Consider the following 21,743-nt stretch of genomic DNA (forward strand, 5'->3'; position numbering starts at 1 on the left):
AAACAAACCAAAAAACCCCCATGATTTGAAGGTACCATTTCTGCCACTGCTGCGGCACCCAGCTCCCTTGTGGCAGTGATGGCTTCCAGGGCTCTGGGTGAAACAACCTGGGATTCTTGGCCTCAGTGGCTGCAGTGCTTGCACCTGGGCAAACATCTCCAGCAAGAAAATATAAAGAGGCTGTAAGGGACTAAAAATAACTGCATGTGCAGTTGGAGCAAATTACGGCTAAGATGCTAAAAAACCACCTGCCACCTCTGCAAGCTGAGAGCAAAAGCTGGGTATTAGCCATGACTCCCTCACACACCAATGCCAAAGGGGTGGGCAAACCACCTAAGCCATCCCTCTGGCCCACCCGCTGGACCCACTCCTACCCTCGCCCCTTATAAGGAACCAGCACACACCTCCTATATCCGCCCCCCCGGGGGGGAGGGGCAAACAAGCATTGAAACATGTTGCCTATTTTCACCCTGTCCTGTTGCAGCTGCCCCCTCCCCCACCACCCCAATAAAGCCTTCCTTTCCTGAATGTTCCTGTCTGGCCTCTTACCAATTTCTATGGATTAAGGAAGCCAAGAACCCTGGATGCTAACATGGGGAGCCCATTTTGAAACTCAGCTGTTAAAATATTTCACGTCAGAGGAAGTGGAAGTCACCTACAGAACTCCATTTTCACGGCTGCAGCGATCACAGAACTGGAAGAAACTTGCTGGTGCCCAAATCATGTACCTGGTCTCATGGATTTCCAGGGGTAGAGACTCTAATATGGCATCGACTTACATTGGCAAAAAGCCCTTGTTAATGCAAACTTTCTTTAAGCCTCTTTCCTAGAGAAACTGATCTTGGGGAAATACAGCACCAAACACAGATTAGGCTTGAGCAAAGTGAACTTAAGCAACGCTATCATGTCTTCTGGTATCCAAAAAAAAAAAAGGCTTCAGTCAGCTTTTTTGGATGGGGGTGGAGAGACGTTCTACTGGAAATTTTAAACATACTGGGAAGGGGAGAAAACTGTGTGATAAACATCATCTGGATTGCACCATTGCTTGCTTTTTGTCAAATCTGGTTTTTGAAAGTAAAGCAAAGTCTGGAGTTCCCGTCATGGCGCAGCAGAAATGAATTGACTAGGAACCATGAGGTTTCAGGTTCGATCCCTGGCCTCGATCAGTGGGTTGAGGATCTGGCATTGCCGTGAACTGTGGTGTAGATTGCAGACGTGACTCGGATCCCGAGTGGCTGAGGTCGTGGTGTAGGCTGGCAGCTATAGCTCCAGTGTGACCCCCTAGCCTGGGAATCTCCATATGCCTCAGGTGCAGCCCTAAAAAGACAAAAAAAGAAAACTAAATTCTGAAGCAAATTTAAGGAGACTTGAAGGCACTGTGACATTTCACCCATAAATACACCGGAATCTCTCTGCAAAATATTTCCCTGCACCGCACTGCCATCATCACAGCTAACAGAACTAACAGCTCCTTAGCACGTCCAACACAGCCTACGTTCAGATTTTGTCAACAAAATATTTGTCTTACTCTCTTACACTTTTTTTTTTTAAATTTTATTTTCCCACTGTACAGCAAGGGGATCAAGTTACCCTTACATCTTACACTGTTTTAAAATCTTCAGCCTTTCCATTTGTGCCCCCCTTATCTCTTGAAATAGGTTCATCTGGGATAACAAAAATAAAGACCACCTCATGAATTAATTGTAGCCGACAGGGCAGGAGGAGTCAAAAAGCCTGTTGGTTGAGGCATTTCCTCACCAGAGTTCAGCAAGTTTGTTGTTTTCTTTTCAGGGTCGCATACCCGGCATATGAAAGTTCCCAGGCGAGGGGTTGAATTGGAGCTGCAGCTGCCGGCCTACACCACAGCCACAGCAGTGCAGGATCTGAGAGGCATCTGCAACCTACCTCGCAACACAGGGCAACACGGGATCCTTAACCCATCCAGCAAAGCCAAGGGTGGAACCTGCATCCTCATGGATACCAGTGGGGTTTGCTACCACTGAGACACGGGAACTCCTGTTGTTGTTTTTTAATCACAAAAGAAATCTCGGAGTTCCCATCGTTGCTCAGTGGTTAGCGAATACGACTAGGAACCATGAGGTTGCGGGTTCCATCCCTGGCCTCGCTCAGAGGGTTAAGGGTCCGGCATTGCCGGGAGCTGTGGTGTGGGTTGCAGATGCGGCTCGGATCCCGCATTGCTGTGGCTGTGGCGTAGGCCGGTGGCTACAGCTCCAATCAGACCCCTAGCCCGGGAACTTCCATATGCAGAGGGTGCGGCCCTGGAAAAGACAAAAAAAAAAAAGAAAAAAGAAATCTCAGGTTCTTGCCCTGTTTTCCTTAAAGGAATCTGTGAAGGACTAAGATCACAGGAAGGTGTTCCTTCTCGAAGTTCAACATGAAATAAAGGGGAAAAAATGACATAAGCAGAATTTTTGCAAGAATATGGTTCACCCTGGGAGTTCCCATCATGGCCCAGCGGTAATGAACCCGACTAGTATCCGTGAGAATTTGGGTTTGATCCCTGGCCTCGACCATGGGGTTAAGGATCTGGTGTTGCTGTGAACTGTGGTGTCGGTTGCAGACGCCGCTTGCTGCTTGGCTTCTGCATTGCTGGAGCTATGGTACAGGCCAGGGGCTACAGCTCCAATTTGACCCCTAGGCTGGGAATTTCCATATGCCGCGGGTGTGGCCCTAAAAAGACAAAAAACAAAACAAAACAAAACAAAAGAACATGGATCACTCAAGTCTGGAAGCAGGGCAGTCACATCCTGCCCTTCTGTAAAGGGATGATGTCCTCATCTCTAGAACCAGATGTAGCTAATCCAGACCTGGGGAGTAAAACATATTAAATTTTCTGTTTACCTTTTCAGATGTTATTTTTCTTTGAGCTTTAGGGAATGAAGTACTGTGGTGTCTTGAATTTTCTCATAAGCCCTGAATTACTTTAAAAAATATTTTTAGGGAGAGCCCTCTGTGGTGCAGTGGGTCAAGGATCTGACTGCAGCAGCTCAGGTCCCTGCGGAGGTTCAGGTTCAATCCCTGCCCAGGGGCAGTTGGTTAAGGATCTGGCATTGCTGTGGTCATGGTGTAGGCTGGCAGCAGCAGCTCCAATTCAACCCCTAGCTTGGGGACCTCCATATGCCACAGGTGCAGCCCTGAAGAGACCAAAAAAAAAAAAAATATATATATATATATATACTCTTTCAGTGCAGGAGAGGTATAAATAAGACTAATACCTAACGGGAGTCATTAACGCTGACTATATGGGCCATGCTCTGTGCTAAGAGCTTCCCCAGCATTCCGCTATTTGCTCCTCTCCATACCCTACGAGGTGTGTACAAGGTGCATCCTATTAACTATTTGTAACATCCAAAGATGAGAAAATAATTTAGATGTCCACCAAAGCAGAACTAGTTAAATTTCTGTACATTTATCTGCATGACGGAATAAGGTGTCACCATTAAAATAAATGGAGACATAGAAAAATTTCCAAAATGCTATAACTGGGAAGAAAGCATAGAGTTGTGTATGCTCTTTTGTGCTAAAAGTGTGTGTGTGTGTGTGTGTGTGTGTGTGTGTGTGTGTGTGTGTTTGTGTGTACACACTTATGCAAAGAAACTGGGCAAAGAGCCATTGCTAACAGGTTGCTTGGGGGAGGGTGTCTGTGGTAGAAGGGAAACTCACTGTTCCTTGTATACCTTTTATACTGTGTTTTTAAAAATACAGCCTTGTGAGTTCCCACTGTGGCTCAGCAGGTTAAGAACCCAACTAGTATCCATGAGGATTCAGGTTCAATCCCTGGCCTCACTTGGTGGGTTAAGGATCTGGCACACGGCCGTGAGCTGTGGTATAGGTCAGATACGGCTCGGATCTGGGGTGGCTGTGGCTGTGGTGTAGGTTGGCAACTGTAGCTCTGATTTAACCCCCAGCCTGGGAATTTCCACATGCTGCAGGTGCAACCCTAAAAAAAAAAAAATTAAAATAGGAGTTCCCATCGTGGCGCAGTGGTTAATGAATCCGACTAGGAACCAAGAGGTTGCAGGTTCAATCCCTGGCCTTGCTTAGTGGGTTAAGGGGCTGGCATTGCCGTGAGCTGTGGTGTAGGTTGCAGATGCAGCTCAGATCTGGTGTTGCTGTGGTTCTGGCATAGGCTGGTGGCTACAGCTCCAGTTAGACCCCTAGTCTGGGAACCTCCGTATGCTGTGGGAATCAGCCCTAGAAAAGGGAAAAAGACAAACAAGCAAACAAAAAATTAAAATAAAACTAAAACTAAGCTAAACTAAACTAAAAATAACTGAGTAAAGGTCTCAGTTGAATATGAAATACTTGCTGGAAATCTCAAGCAGAAACACCGCGGCTTCAGTGCTGGGTTGAATGCATGCCTCTGAGCCTGTCATACAAACACCAGTACGCACGTGGTAAGGGTTGTCTGGATTGAAGGGTTCTGAATCCTCTTGAAGACTGGGTCTGGTTTCATTACTCGGTCTTCCAGGACCTGGCTGGTCCCGTGGTCCACTGCGTAGTCTTCTTGTGGTCGTCGTGGTGACAATTTTTCTTACCAGTTCTCTTCTTTCTCTCTGGATTTCTGTAAAAAAAATTTTTTTTTTGCTGTAAGTTGATTCCTTTATTTGAATAAGTAAGGGAATTCTGTGTTTCCTGGGGTGAAAACCAAAAAAAAAAAAGGGTATTAAAACACATACACGATTAGATATTATTGAAATTTACATTGACCTGGATTCAACTCCATTTCTTTCTTTTTTTTACTTTCCTTCTTTCTTCCTTTTTTTTTTTTTTTTTTTTTTTTTTTGGTTTGCTTTTTGCTTTTTAGGCCCACACCCAAGGCATATGGAAGTTCCCAGGCTAGGGATCGAGTTGGAGCAACAGCTGCCGGCCTACACCACAGCCACAGCAACTCGGGATCCGAGCTGCACCTGCGACCTACACCGCAGCTCATGGCAAACAATGCTGGATCCTTAACCCACTGAGCAAGGCCAGGGATCAAACCTCTATCCTCATGGATACGAGTCGGATTCCTTACCGCTGTGCCACGATAGGAATTCCTCAACTCTGTTTCTTTTAACTAACAATAAACTCAGGAGAGCGAGTCAACCTCTGGGACCCTTAGTTTCTTCATCTGTAAAATGGGACTATTGCCAGGTACCTGGAGAGTTGTTGGTGCAGACTAAATGAAGACAAACTGTAACACTCTGAGACAGGGTGGTGCCAGGCACACAGCCCCCAGCTCAGCAGATGTCAGCTCCCCAGCGTCCCTGGGACCTTGTCCAGCGTCATTCCCAGTGTCTCTGATCATAGAAGCTGTGTGACCTGGATGACCCGCCAGTGTGACGATCCAAGGGCAGGGACTGCTGGACCCCGGAGCTGGGAGGGGAGCCAGACATCCTCAGAGAGCATTTGATTTTGTTGACTTTATTGCAAAATATGACTGCATTTCTGAGGGACTGGGAAAAAAAAAATCCCTCACTTTTAATGTCTGTGATATTCCATCCTAGGACTATAGCGACTTTCATTTTGTCCTTTTCAAATCTGGGGGCAACCTTTTCCCGGTGTTACATGTACTATGTGTAATTCTTGGATGGATGGTGTGATGATTGAACGCTTCAGATGTGTAATTAACACTTAATGATACATCACTGAATCCTTAGGATGTGTTGGACTGTGAGGGACTAAGCCACATCTTGGATGCAGGGGACAAACTCTCTGCCAGAGGGTGAAGGTAGTCCTGTTAGCAGACATCCTAGCTGCCCTCCCGGAGTTCCCACTGTGGCTCAGACGGCTAAGAACCTGACTGGTTTCCACAAGGACTCAGGTTCGAGCCTTGCTCAGCCAAGTTAAGGATCTGGCATTGCTGTGGGCTGTGGTGTAGGTCACAGACGTGGCTTGGATCTAGGATTGCTGTGGCTGTGGTGTAGGCCTGTAGCTATAGCTCTGATTTGACCCCTAGCCTGGGAACTTCCATATGCCATGGGTGTGGCCCTAAAAAGCAAAAAACCAAAAAAAAACCAAAAAAAAAAAAAAAAAAACAGCACTGCCCTCCCAAAACCACTGCTTGCCCTATTCTTCTTCCATTATACCCTGAATCACACCATACAATCTTCTTGTTTTAGTCTAGTGTTTATGTACCGTCTCCCCTCGTTACGACAGAAACCTCCCTGGGGGCCTTGATTCTTGTCTCTTCTGTTCATCAGAGCATCCCAGGGGCCCAGAACAAGAAAAGAGCCCACAATACATGTGTCAATATGTGTTTGTGGAATGAAGGCATGAACTCTCTGGATAAGAGGCATGTCCTCCAACATCTCCCCAGATTTTTCTTCCTGGTCACACGCTCGGGCCGTGCAGGCGCTCACGGGAACTGCACGCCGGCGGGGAGAATGTCAAGCTACGGAAAGAGAAGTTAACACGTTACCTTTCGGGTCGGTTGGTTTAAGCCAGAAAATGGGAAGGTCGCCACAGAGTTCTAAGACTTTAGAGCTCAAGAAGCTGCTGTCCTTCACAGGCTGGTCTACTGCCACCCAGATGAGAGAATTTTCTTCATATCTAACTGGCATGATCTTGCCTTCCTGTAAGTAAGTGAAAATGAAATGCGTTGAGCAAAGAGCACAGCGGAACAGGCTGCCTGGTGAGGGTCCTGTGTTGGTAAAAGATTATTTCACCCTATCAAACCTTAATGAGAATTCCGTGTGCGTGTGTGTGTGCACATGCACAGACATAACACACGACAGATAACATACATAGTACATATACACATACATACACAGACACAAGACATATACACACATGTAATACACATACACAACACACATACATATGCACAGATACAATACATACACGTATACACAATACACAAGACATATACACACATACACATACACCACAACACACACATATACGCACAGACACAATACATACACATATACACAATACACAAGACATATACACACATATAATACACATACACATACACAACACACACATATACACACAGACACAATACATACACATATACACAATACACAAGACATATACACACATATAATACACATACACAACACACACATATATGCACAGACACAATACATACACGTATACACAATACACAAGACATATACACACATATAATACATACACACATACACAACACACACATGCATATACACATATGCACAGATACAATACATACACGTATACACAATACACTGGGCATATACACACAATACACATACACAGACACCACAACATACACATACATATACACATATATGCACATAAACAATACATATACACATACACACAACACAATAAACACATATCACATATCACACAACACCTACACACATACCCACACAACACACATACACACAACACAATAAACACATATGCACACATAACACATATATACACACATAACACATACCCATATGCACATATACACACACAACACACACATACACACAATACACAATATATCTACACATATGACACATATACATATACACACAATACACCCATATAAACACACACAACACACCCACACACATACACACACCACATACACACATAGTCTAATCTCTCTTTGCAGCTTTCTTCGAAATCCTCCACTCCCCTCCTGCTGTCCCACTTGGGGTAACTCGAATGAGGGAATCCGAGTGTCCTGAGTGGACGTGAAAATGACTTGATTATCAACTTGGAGATTTAGGTTAATCTGATGTCTTTGATCACAGATGTTTTTGTGGAAACGAGACGGAACAGACTCTGGAATCCGACAAAGGACGGAAGAGCCCTTCATGGGACGTGAAGGTCCTTTGGGGTCTTGTTCTGTGGCTTCTGAACAACAACGGAAGAAGCCAGCGATGGGTTCTTTAATGTCTTATTCAAAGTAGTATTTAACACAACCCATTGCTACATTTCCCAGCTATAACAACCCACAGTCCAGGTGTTCTTCGCATCAAGCGGTACCACAGAGATTTCAAAGCTAAACCCCGGGTTTTTTCTACAGCGTGTTGCTGAGAATGGTTTGATGACCCAGGAGACAAATTTATTTTGCCAGGTTGTTCCTTTCGTGTATTTATCAGTTTGCAATAGGTTGGAGAAATTAAAACGTTTCTTTTTGAGTTAAAGCAGCCCTTTGTGTATGTTTTCTCCCTTGGGCTTCTGGCTGCATTAAAGCAACTTAAAGTTATTGAAGGCGGAGAACACGTAATCCAGTTATTTACCTTAAATTAAATGGCTCCATCCAGGAAATGAATGCTCTTTGGCTATAGTCACTTTTAAAAGTACAAAACTGATGAAAAATGTATGAGAGCTAGTGCTACGTAAATCTGCTCCCTCATGGGAGTTCCCGTTGTGGCTCAGGGGTTAATGAACCCGACTAGTATCCATGAGGATGCGGGTTCGATCCTTGGCCTTGCTCAGTGGGTTAAGGACCCAGTGTTGCTTTGGACCTGCTGTTGCTGTGGCTGTGGTGTAGGCTGGCCATTACAGCTCCAATTCGACCCCTAGCTGGGAACCTCCATATGATGCAGGTGCAGCCCTAAAAAGACCAAAAAAAAAAAATGTACCCCATCATAATCTGAATTGTGTGGGGACAGAGTTGGGCCATGGGGAGAATGAATATATGCGCATTGTACACTCTGGGAATGTTCAATAAATAGGGAGCAGCACATACGCTCGGCTGCCTAGCCCACGTCTCTCTTCCCTCCCTTTCCCTGCAACGCAGTCCTGCTGTTGTTTGAGTCAGCAATGTACCAGCCCCAGGAGAGACACCTGCTTTGCAGACTCCCCAGTTAGGGGTGCCCGTGTGCCTGGTTCTAGACAATGGGATCCATGCTGAAGGGTGCTGGGGACTGAGAAGCTGGCTGCATTTCCCCAGTAAAGGAAGCCAAGGTTGGCACAGCTCAGCATCCTCCTGCCTTCCTTACTTGACCGCATGGTTGATATTTAGAGCTGGAAGGAAAAGCCCCCAAAAAATCAGAGATGCTGGCCACTGAGCCAATGCCTGCCGCTGCCTGCTTCTACGTTGCTTATTCTGAAGAAAAACAAATCCTTACTTAAGACCCTCTAAGTGTAATTTTCTGCTACTGACAGCCAAGAATTTTTTTTTTTTTTTTTTTTTTGGCCTCACCCATGGCATGCCGAAATTCCCAGGCCAGAGATCAAACCCGTGCCACAGCAGTGACCTGACCACAGCAGTGGACAATGCTGGGTCCTTAACTGCTAGGCCACCAGGAAACTCAAAACATTTCTGATTCACATATGCATGTCTGAGTTTGGTTTTGTCCACCAGAGGATCCAGCATGCATTGGATAAACAACTAAAAACACAAGAAAAACAGTTTGCCTCTCTGGCCTAAGAATCAGATACAGCCAGATTTAAATATACAACTATTCACCACACTGAATTATTTCTGTATTCAAAAACTATTTTAGGAGTTCCCATTGTGGCTCAGAGGTAATGAACCCAACTAACATCCATGAGGACTTGGGGTTCAACCCCTCTCAGTGGGTTAAGGATCCCGCATTGCTATGAGCTGTGGTGTAGGTCACAGACACTGCTTGGGATCCCGAGTTGCTGTAGCTGTGGTGTAGGCTGGCAGCTGTAGCTCCAATGTGACCCCTAGCCTGGGAACTTCCGTATGCCGAGGGTGTAGCCTTAAAAAAAGACCAAAAAAATTTAAATTATTATTATTTGAAAGAATGAAAAGCTGAAGATACCTGTGTTCAAGAACAAAAGACTTTAAAAATTCTAATTGTATGGTGATTGTAATTTTAAACTTTGATTCATATAAATTTAAAAGTATAATCGTATGATGGCATACAATCCCTCCATCCATCTACATTTCAGAAGACCTGAAATAAAGGGAAAATAACAAGAATGTACAGCAGTATTACTTCAATTATGAAGAGACTATCATACACACTTGCACATGAAAATTCACCAAAACATAAACATTACTATCTGTGGATTATGCAATTGTGCATGATTTTCTTCTCTATTCCTTTATTCACTTCCCAAATTTCTACAATGACAAAAGATTATTAAAAAAATTTTTTAAAGTGTTTTTTAAAAAAATCAGAAAATGTGCTGCAAACTTATAAGAGCTTGGTCAGCTGTGGTTGACCAGATGTCAAGGGTGAGAGTTCACTAAAAGCTTCATAATGGGGAGTTCCCACTGTGGCTCAGTAGTAATGACCCTGACAAGGACTTGGTATCCACGAGGACGCGGGTTCGGTCTTTGACTCACTCAGGGGGTTAACGATCCAGCACTGCCACAAGCTGTAGTGTAGGTTGCAGACACAGCTCAAATCTAGGGTTGCTGTGGTGTAAGCTGGTAGCTGCAGCTCTGATTCAACTCCTAGCCTGGGACCTTACATGTGCCGCAAGAGTAGCCCTAAAAAGTCCAAAAAAAAAAAAAAAAAAAAAAAGGCTTCATAACAGAAAAGGAATGAGAGGACCATAAAAAAAGGTGATGCAACAAGAGAAGTTCAAGGTCAGAACGCAAGTGATCTCGGGCTCACTTTCAGATACGGACTAGTGGGTCCACACCACGGTTCTGAAGGGCACGGCTTTGGGGAACAAACCAGAACCTGATCGGAGGAGAACACTGGGAGGGACGAAGGGCGGGACCCCATCTCACAGGATGAATAGTTGGGGGAACCGGAAGTTGGAGAGGGATGGGTCATGATCACCAACTTGATTGATTGATTGATTGATTGATTGTCTTTTTGCCATTTCTTGGGCTGCTCCCTCGGCATATGGAGGTTCCCAGGTTAGGGGTCGAATTGGAGCTGTAGCTACTGGCCTACGCAGGATCTGAGCCACGTCTGCAACCTACACTACAGCTCACGGCAATGCTGGATCCTTAACCCACAGAGCAAGGCCAGGGATCGAACCCACAACCTCATGGTTCCTAGTCGGATTCGTTAACCACCGCGACACGACGAGAACTCCAACGATCACCAACTTTAACAACTCACAGGCTGGTGTTAGTTCTTGTTGTGTTTTGAGACACCTGGCACTATTCCTGGGAGGGCAAACAGTCAGGCAGTTTCCAGGCACCTCTGCTTACTCTTGCTTTTCCTCCTTTCACTGGAGGGAGCTGCTCCTCCCCGGGGACACGGGAGGATCAAAGCTGATCATAATAAAATTAACAATTAAAGCAAGGCCGCCGTGTATTCATTATCTAGTGGGTTCAGGGCCATGGGGACAGGGTCCCTAGCCTAGCTGGTAGATGACAAACTGAGGCTCAAAGCCTTGAAGCCACATCCATAGCCAGTGTCAGAGCTGGGATCTGAACTCACATCCTTCCGACTCCAGAGTCCATTTCTCTTCCCCCGTACCTGCCACAAACTCAAATAGAAGAGGATAATGGATGTGGCTGCTTGGTAAGCCCTCAAAGTATCAAATGAGCATAAGGTATTATGGCTCAATGTGTCTTTAGAACGCTGCGTGCCATTCTTCAAGTAAATTTTTTATCAACTAAGCTCAAAGGCAAGCTATGAATAATAAATAGGCGAATTTTGTTTCAAGGAGCACAAAAATTTGACACGCAGCAAAGGAATTCGATGTATGTTCAACAGCCTCATTGGGCTGAACTTGAACCAATGGGAAGAATTGCTGCGGGAGCTGTTCACCCAATGAAGGCAAAACAATGAGAACTCCAGCTGTCCGGAATTTTCTTTGTTCTTTTCTTTTCTTTTTTGCTCTCTAAGGCTGCACCTGCGGCATACAGAAGTTCCCAGGCTAAAGGTCAAATCTCAGCTGCAGCTGCCAGCCTATACGACACAGCCACAGCAACGTGGGATCCAAGCTGTGTCTGTGACCTACATCACGGCTCTCAGCAGCACCAGATCCTTGACCCACTGGACGAGGCCAGGGATCGAACCCACATCCTCATGGATACTAGTCAGGTTCTTAACCACTGAGCCACAATGGGAACTCCTGAGATGCCTTTATTTTATTTATTTATTTATTTTTGTCTTTTCCCTTTTCTAGGGCCGATTCCCGCGGCATATGGAGGTTCCCAGACTAGGGATCCAATCAGAGCTGTAGCCACCAGCCTATACCAGAGCCACAGCAACACAGGATCTGAGCCGTGTCTGCAACCTACACCACAGGCCATGGCAACGCTGGATCCTTAACCCACTGAGTGAGGCCAGGGATTGAACCCGCAACCTCATGGTTCCCAGTCAGATTCATTAACCACTGCGCCATGACAGGAACTCTTCCCTAGACACCCCCTCCTCCTTTAATCAAGATCCTAACATCTGAAGTCCTTTAGGTTGTCTAATCCCTGATCAGATAGTTCCCTAATAGCAGGCAAATAAGGGCCATATCATGGCCCAAACCGATTTCCCAAAACCTCTCATTACATCATGCGAGACAAGATCACTTGAACTTGAAACCAACCCAAACAGTTAAGTTTCTTTGTCAGAGAAGAAAGAGAGCTTATGTTCTGGTTCAAGAACCTATCCAGGAACCAGAGACAGAAGGCGGGGGTGCCTCCAAATAACGTCCGCCCACCACCCTTGCCCCTTGCCGTGGGGAGCATGCTGGCACCCACCAGTTTGGAGGAGATGCTTTGCTTGGTCTCGGCGCCCACCTCAGGAACACGAGCCTTCACCTGGGCTTTGATGTAGCACTTCTCTCCTCCAGCAAAGCGGATTCCTGTGATGCCCTAGGAAATAAAAGTTGATCCACTCATCTGTCCATCTGTTCATTTACTCAGTGTATTGAGTGTCCATTGCATGCGGTTCCAAGTCCTGGTACAGGGACGAACAAAACAGATGGGATGTCTCTCTTTGTGGAGCTTACCTTTCGGTGTTATTTACCAAAAATAAAAAAGCCAAGTAGTGTGAGGTGCTACAGAGAAAAAGAAAGCAGAGTGTGAGTTAGGAATGACCGGGGATGGTATTGAGAGGAGGAGGCTTCTGCCAGGGGCTGGCACAGGGCTGAGCTGCAGTAGGTTCATTGCGCTGTCTATACTGCAAGCTGCCATCTTTTCCACGCAGCGTTCTCTGCCCACCCCAGGCTACGTGGGCTCCCTTCCTCTGACCTCCTGAAAGCCCTGCTGTCTTCATCCCTCACTGGGCACTTAGCGCCTGCGTTGTAGCTCCTTGTGACTGTCACCTCCCCACTCAACCATAAGCTTGAGGTCCCTCTGAATCTCTTTTTTTTTTTTCTTTTTACAGCTGCACCTGCAGCAGGGGTTGAATCTGAGCTGCAGCTGCTGACCTACAGCACAGCCACAGCAATGCCAGATCCTTAACCCACTGAGTGAGGCCAAGGATCAAACCTGAATCCTCATGGATACCAGTTGGGTTCTTCACCTGCTGAGCCACAATGGGAACTCCCCGCTCTTAATCTTTTCCCTTTTTGTTTGTTTGGTGATCCCACAAAGGGTCTCCAATGATGTTGGTCCCATTAATTAATTCCATGAATTCAGATTTTTTTCTTTACGTCGCTGAGCTCAGAGTAAACAGCTTGCTACAATGTGGGGAGATACATGTCACTCCTAGATATTTTCCAAGGATTTGAACGTTTTGTTTTTATCCCCTGTGAGATATAAACACTGTCTCCTCGTCTGCCTAGACATCAGCCTCAAGGGAAAGCTCAGCCTCAAGGCTCCAGTCTTGGCTGACAGCTCGGCACTGATTCTGCCCACTGAGCATATCAGGCATAACAGAACGTTCTGACCCAAGAGTGTTTACTTTCACTCTGCTGGTTAATTTCATGACTAGGGACTGGCCAGAAATCACATTAAAGACCTACACACTTTGTGCTGTAATAAGGCAGACCCCAACACAAATCTGAACATCTCAACTTAATCTTCTGTTGGGTTGAGACAAATGTCAGGAAGATACAGAACTTGTTCCAGCGTCAACATCAAGGAGTGGGAGGAAGAAAAGCATTTAGAAATCGAAGGAGCCTTGGAGTTCCCGTCGTGGCTCAGTGGTTAACGAATCCGACTAGGAACCTCCATATGCCGAGGGAGTGGCCCAAGAAGTGGCAAAAAGACAAAAAAAAAAAAAGAAAAAAGAAAAAAAGAAATCTAGGGGCCTCACTCAGAATCCAGCCTCTCAGATGAAGAACGAAGCGAAACATCAGTCAGTCACGCTTGAGATTATTCGTGGAAAGTTCCACCAGATGTCATCTCAGAGCCAGGAGCCCTACAAAAGCTGATGGATGACAGACTGGAGGAAATGCTTCTTCTTCTTCTTCTTTTTTTTTTTTTAGGGTCGAACCCACAGGCTAGGGGACCAATGGGAGCTATAGCTGCTGGCCTAGGCCACAGCCACAGCAATGTAGGCTCCGAACTGCATCTGCCACCTACACCACAGCTCATGGCAGCACCAGATCCTTAACCACTGAGCGAGGCCAGGGATCAAACCCATGACATCATAGTTCCCAGTCGGATTTGTTTCCACTGCCCCACGACAGGAACTCCAGGAAAGGCTCCTTCTTCCTCAAGCTCCTCATTAGGTGCCCTGTGGCCCAATTGGCCAGGTACATGTTTCATTCTTCCCAGCATCACTTCTCACCCAAAAAGAAGTGGAGACGCAATCCTTGTTTTACGGAGGAAGAATTCCAGGCTTACTGCAGAGGGTTCCACTCTGAGCCAAAATCACCCAGAGGAAATGTTAAAAGACTGATGCCTGGCTGCAGAGCTTCCCATTGAATTGGCCTGGGGGTTGTGACCAGACACTGACATGCTTCAAAGCTCCCCATGGTTTCGTAAGGTACAACCAGGGTGGAGGACCACAGGTTTAGGGAGAAGGAAACCTGCTCAGGGTACCACAGTTTTGAAATGCCTGAAACGGCCTGCCATCCATCAAAAATGTTTGTGTCTCCCCCCACCCCCTACAACCCCAATCCCTATGTTAAAAACCTAACGCCCCCTTGTGGTGGTACTTGGTGCTGCGCCTCTGGGAAGGGATTAGGTCACGAGGGTGGAGCCCTCATGAATGGGATTAGCGCCCTTTCCCCAGAGAGCTCCCTCTGCCCCTTCTGCTTTCTAGAAGCCAGAAAGCAATGCCTTCACTAGACACCCAATCTGCCAGCACTTTAGTCGGACTTTCCAGCCTCCAGAACTATAAGAAACAAATGTCTGGGAGTTCCTGCTGTGGTGTGGCTGAAACGAATCCGACTAGGAACCATGAGGTTGCGGGTTCGGTCCCTGGCCTTGCTCAGTGGGTTAAGGATCCGGCGTTGCCGTGAGCTGTGGTGGAGGTGGCAGACACAGCTCGGATCTGGGATTGCTGTGGCTCTGGCATAGGCTGGCAGCTACAGCTCCATTAGACCCCTAGCCTGGGAGCCTCCATATGCCATGGGTGTGGCCCTAAAAAGACAAAAGACCAAATTAAAAAACAAAACAAAACAAAAAACCCAAAATGTCTGTTATTTAGAAGTTACCCAGGCTACAGTAATTTTTTTTTTTTCTTTTTAGAGCTGCACCTATAGCATAGAGAAGTTTCTAGGCTAGGGGCTAAATCACTTCAAACCCTCACAGCATCTGAACTGGGGTGCCAGGGAGGAAGCACCACATAGCCATTACCATATCCCCAGGGAGAGAGCCGTCTCCATGGAAGAATTCACAGCCCTGAATGTGAGTCTGTTACTGAGTTAGTTCTTTTTTCTTTCTCTTTTTAGGGCCACACCCGTGGCATATGGCGGTTCCCAGGCTAGGGGTTGAATTGGATCTGTAGCTGCCAGCCTATACCACAGCCATAGCAACCTCAGATCTGTGACCTGTCTGCAACCTACACCACAGGTCACAGCAACACCGGATCCTTAACCCATGGAGCAAGGCCTGGGATCGAACCTGCATTCTCATGGATGCTAGTCAGATTCATATCCTCTGCGCCACCACGCGAGCTCCATTCTGGCTGTCTACTGGCTGCAAAGAGAACTGAAACCCCACAGGGATGTGTCTTGTGGGAAGGAATTCACACATATTAACCACCCTGTCTAGCTACAAATCCACAGCAAGCAGCCAGACACGCTGAAGGGATTAAACAGAGGGAAGGAACAGGCACAAGAAAAGGCAAGCAGACCTTCTGTTTTTTCAAACAAGACTTAGAAACTGGTGATAATGAAGCAGTTTGTTAACAAAAGTAATGACTGAGAAGTCCAATGATCTAACATCCTTTTATCAACAGTCAGCTGATCTCATTTTAGCCGCATTTTTTTCTTTCTAGGGGATCTCATTTATTACTGTGGCTTAAACCAGAAGTTCCCAAGGAGAGTGAGGGGGTCCTTCCACCAGGGGGGAGTCTTTAGAAACCTTTGAGGGAATTTTTATTTTATTTTTTCCTTTTTAGGGCTGCACTTGTGGCATATGGAAGTTCCCAGGCTAGGGGTCGAATCAGAGCTGCAGCTGCCAGCTTATGCCACAGCCACAGCCACACTAGATCCGAGCCTCATCTGTGACCTATACCACACCTCATGGCAATGACAGATCCTTAACCCACTGAGCGAGCCCAGGGATTGAACCTGCATTCTCACCGACATTATGTTGGATTCTTAACCCACTGAGCCACAACGGGAACTCCGAGAGGGAGTTCTTTATTGTTAGACCCGAGGGCTCTCCTGGCCTTTCTAGGGCAGGCCCAGGGGTGCTGGGTCCCAGTCAGCTTGGGAATCCCTGAAGAATGAACCACCCAGGGTCCAGAGTAAAAACTTAAAAACTTGATTGTAAGCATCGATGCCTAGAACCCAACACTGTTTTACACATAAACATTTTATTTTATTGTTTTACCTTGCCTGCATCATGCAGAAGTACCTGAGCCTGGGATCGAACTGGAGCCACAGCAGTGACAACACCAGATCCTTAACCCACTGAGCCACCAGGAAGCTCCTGGCATGGTCTTAGGGTACAATGAATTTCTTAGGAATGGAATGACTGTGAAAAATGGAGGGAAAATGCCACCTTGTTCACTGTTTGAGAAAATTACCTGGTATTTAGTTCGTCAACACACACTTAAGTCAGTCTGTATTTTAGCCTCTGGCACAGACATGGACCCAACTATCAGAGCAAGCTTATGACTTTATGATGTTTTCTAGCTCATCAGGCTCAAGACCAAATTTTATTATAAATTATGTTCACTTTAGTTTTTCTTTATGTTATTGTGGGGGACTATATTGATGATTGAAATCAATAACCTTATTTACCTTACCTACCAGGTAGGTTGTGCTTTTTTTTTTAACCCTCCAGCCTTTTAAATTAAAATATACACAAAGTCACAAGATTTGTATAGGAGTTCCCATCGTGGCTCAGGGGTTAACAAATCCGACTAGGAACCATGAGGTTGTGGGTTCGATCCCTGGCCTTGCTCAGTGGGTTAAGGATCTAGCGTTGCCATGAGCTGTGGTGTAGGTTGCAGACGCAGCTCGGATCCCACGTTGCTGTGGCTCTGGCCTAGGCCAGCGGCTACAGCTCCAATACGACCCCTAGCCTGGGAACCTCCATATGCCGCAGATGTGGCCCTGGAAAAGGCAAAAAGAAAAAAAAGAAATTGTATAGTGAAAATCTGTATATACCCACCTGTTTATGCTACCTTTTTTTTTTTTTTTGATTGCCTAAGTTCCTGGGCCAGGGACCACACCCAAGCCACAGCAATGACAACGCCAAATCCTTCACAGCTAGGCTACCAGGGAACACCTATCTTAATTTCTATCAGGATTTTTTTTTTTAAGAAATTTTTTTTTTTACCTATTTGTCATCTTTTAAAATTTATTTTTTAAAAAATTGGGGTAAATATACATAACGTAAAATTTACCATTTTAACCACTTTATTTATTTTCTTTTTTGGCCACCCCATGGCATATGGTGTTCCTGGGGCCAGTGATCAGATCGGAGCTACAGTTTTGACCTAAGTCAGAGCTGAAGCATTGGCAGATCCTTAACCCACTGTGCTGGGCTGGGGATCGAACCTGCATCCCAGTGCTCCCAAGATGCTGCTGATCCCTCTGTGCTACAGCTGAAACTCCTCTAATCAGGATTTTTGTCATATAAATAGGTCAATAGGTCTGAGAGGTTTGGTGTAAAGCAACAGCACCGATGCTATTGAGGGTATAATTCTGTAGAACCTTTTGTATTCTCCAGGGTTTCGATAAAGAGTCTCCTGGCTTTCGACACGCTCCTCTGAGTCCTCTTTTCACGAGGCCCCAACCCTGGCCTCTATCCTGGCCCTGTTCTTTCAAGAATCCTGCTGATTCAGCCTTGGTCTGACCAACCTGGATATCTGATCCCCCAGACCTGCCTGTAGCAAAAATCCTGTTAGATCGGTTTAGCAAAGAACTATTGTACTTAGTAGTTTTCCATCCATCAACACCCCCCTCACCCACACCCCCGACTATAAATCCCCACTTTCCCTTGGTGCTGTATTCAGAGTTGACTCTGATCTCTCTCCCCGACTACTAAACCCCACGGCAGTAGCCTTAATTCTTTAACAAGTCTGCCTTAATTCTTTAACAAGCAATCCCCCCACCCCTATCAATTTCTTTCTTTAACGGTGTAGAGCCCAGCGCCCTTCATTCAGTGTCAATTCTCTCTCAGGAGGCTCTGTTTGCCATTGATTCTATTACAGTCTTGGTGGGGTTGGTAGGAAGGCTGGTCACTTACGATGCAGAAACTGTCCTACTCTGGCCCCATCTTCTGCCCTCCCTCCTCATCAGGGCTTCTTCTTTTTTTTTTTTTTTCCAAGTGTTCTAAGTAATTTTATTTGCATAGATTCAACATCAGCTCACACGCAAATGCTATCCTAGATTAAACCATCTTACTTACAAATATAGTTGTGTGTTAAAATAATATTTTAATAACAGTATTTTAGTGATCACTTTTTTTCCTCCATACTTGTTAACCACTTAAAACTATGTGTCATTTTATTCCCCTGTGCGATAAGTACTTTTTTCAGTTTAGAAACTTTTAAATGTGTAAAAATGAATGTTTTAATAATTCCTTGAACAAACCCTTTTTTTTTTTTTTTTGGGCCGCTCCCTCGGCATATGGAGGTTCCCAGGCTAGGGGTCCAATCGGAGCTGTAGCCACCGGCCTACGCCAGAGCCACAGCAATACGGGATCTGAGCCGCGTCTGCAACCTACATCACAGCTCAGGGCAACGCCGGATCCTTAACCCACTGAGCAAGGCCAGGGACCGAACCCGTAACCTCATGGTTCCTAGTCGGATTTGTTAACCACTGTGCCACGACGGGAACTCCCAAACCTTTTTTTTACTCATTTAAAATATACTAACATACTTTTAAAGAAAGTACTTACATGGGGCTCATCAGGGCTTCTTGAACTTGGGTTCAGGATGGTGCCCATATGCTTCCCTGGGGCCTGGAAAGCCCTGCCCCTACTTCTCTGCGGGTCGAAATCCTAATCATTCTCCAGAGCTGATTTGGCCATGGTCACCTCGGTCAAACCCGCTCCACCCCATAACCTGGCAGTGGTGACCTCCTGCACGATGGCTCCAGGGCTCAGTTCCTCGCTCCACGGCAGCGTGTTTTCCAGGTGGACCAGAAGCCACTTCTGGGGGGACGTCTGCCTCTGGGACCTGGCTGTAAGTAAGGTCCTTGAGGGATGGAACGAGGGGCCCTCATCTTTGCATCCTCCATACTTATAACCACCATCCCTTAAACACGGTCGCCCCAAGAAACGCTTCCTGAATTGGAGGGTTTATAATCCAGGAGAAAGAAAGAGTGCAGGTACCACCGGGGCTGATTCATGTGTTTTCCAAAGCCCAGGCTTATTTAAACCCATAACAGGTTCTATTCATCAAAAAAATGTTCTCCTCACCAGTTCTGACTTAGAGAAATGTAGAGGCTCTCAAAGAAAATTGATCAGTTTATAAAATATTTGTGGCCCCGTTGGCCTATGAGAGCAAAACACAATCAATACCATTATTAGAACCAAAGGATGATAAAACAGAAATACAGGTTTGGGATTAAACTACTGTAAAAGGATATTCCTGACACATGCAAATATTGAGAGAGAGGGATCTTATTTATCTGTATTGCTACCTTTGCATAGCTTGCTATGGTGCCAACTCCCAGGTCTGGTTCTGGCTTCTATGCTGCCTGTGTGGGAGGCACATTTTATAATTTTATATTGAGCAGGACAAAGAAAAAAAAAAAAAAGCCGTTTACCTTGTCCTGGATCTTGCAGTAAAAGCCTTCACGAGGTCCAGAGAAATGATCCTTTTGTGCCTCGACCAGAACCATTTGCAGAGCTATGACTAAGGGAAATGCAGCTGATCCCACAAGGGCTGCAGAGCCCGGCCCCAGGGTGAAGCCCACGCGGAACCCGAGCCAGTCCCTGTCACCATCAAAGAACGCCTACTGCGGACTGCCGTGCCAGGTAGTTCTGCTCTTTGAGCCTTAACCTGCTGTTCAGTACAGAGAACGCTGCCCAATAGTCTGTGCTTGTCTATGTGGGTAAAGAGTCTGGAAGAGAATGGATGCGTGTGCATGTAGAACTGATTCACGTTGTTGTACAGCAGAAATGATCCCAACTTGATGCATCAACTATACTGGAATACAACTTTTTTAAAACATCCAAAAAAAAAAAAAAAAAAAAGTCTAACATCAGCTGGGCTCTAAGGTTAGCAGCTGTTTAGTATTCAAAAGGGCTTTCGTTTCGAAGTATGTTTGGGTATCAACAAGGGGAGCTCTTTCATTCGAATGAAAGGCATCTCTAGTTTTTCTCATCAATCAGAGGAAGACAGGTCGATGCGTTGTTTGTAGGCCAGTAAACTATCAGAAGAGACATGGGTTTCAAGAGCCTTTTGTCATTACGAAGTCTCACCCACTCCGTCTGCCGCCGTAACAGGAGAACACAAATAGTGATGCCTCGTTCTCATCTTAGAACATGAAAGAGATGATGACATTTAGGGTGGCCATCAGGAGAGGCGGCCTGGAGTGACACTTGGGTTTGCACATGTACCGTGAAGCATCACCGCAAGGCTTAATGTCTCTGACCGCCTGTAAATTGAATTTGTGAAAACAAACATGCGCGCCCTTTTCAAAGGACACTGGCATGTTTCATCTGTAATAGGCTACGTTCCGAAAGCCTATGATACACTGGGGGGCTTTCGCCAGGCTCATTGTCTGGATTAAATGGGAAATTGGAAGAACTGAGAAATTGTAAATCGATCCTACCTGCTGTGGACGAGATGCTGAGGCCATTACATTTTCCTTCCTCTCGACAAGCTGCCTATTTCAGAGCTTGCGAGGCTCTGGGAGCCTTTTAGTCACTCTGTTAAGAAAGCTGCTTGGAGGAGTTTCCATTATGACTCAGTGGAAAGGAACCCAACCAGTATCCGTGAGGATGTGGGTTCGATCCCTGGCCTCGTTCAATGGGTTAAGGATGAGAGGTTGCTGTGAGCTGTGGTGTCGGTCGCAGATGTGGCTCAGATCTGGTGTGGCCGTGGCTGCGGCCACACCATCGCTCCCATTTGACCCCTCGCCTGGGAATTTCCATATGCTGTGGGTGTGGCCCTAAAAAGACAAAAAAGAAAAGAAAAAAGAAAGCTGCTTGGAAAGAAATGGCTCTTACAAGTTTTTCTGCCAAGACTTTGTTGCGTTCCAAGAATTTGTTCTCTTCAGTGCTAAGGGGTTGATGTTTTGATGGTGAAGATGTAAGGGACCAAGAGTGGTCCTTGCTCAGAACATGATGCATGGCGCATGCGGGTTAGCGGCGCTCTGCCTGCCATAAAGAACAGTTCCCA

General features: G+C 46.0%; 1 protein-coding gene across 2 annotated transcripts in view; it reads right to left on the bottom strand.

The window, feature by feature from the left end:
• CNMD (chondromodulin) overlaps positions 1-21,743 on the bottom strand; it is a 35,582-nt gene that overhangs the window by 5,184 nt on the left and 8,655 nt on the right. For both annotated transcript variants that reach the window (XM_021065645.1, XM_021065644.1), the window contains exons 4-6: positions 12,578-12,691; positions 6,425-6,578; positions 4,416-4,585 (exon numbers count right to left, since the gene is read on the bottom strand). In XM_021065645.1, coding sequence (XP_020921304.1) covers positions 4,416-4,585; positions 6,425-6,578; positions 12,578-12,691 — 438 coding nt within the window. The remainder of the gene's footprint in view (positions 1-4,415; positions 4,586-6,424; positions 6,579-12,577; positions 12,692-21,743) is intronic.

The sequence above is a fragment of the Sus scrofa genome, chromosome 11 (assembly GCF_000003025.6).
Source record: "Sus scrofa isolate TJ Tabasco breed Duroc chromosome 11, Sscrofa11.1, whole genome shotgun sequence".
Classification (NCBI taxonomy): domain Eukaryota; kingdom Metazoa; phylum Chordata; class Mammalia; order Artiodactyla; family Suidae; genus Sus; species Sus scrofa.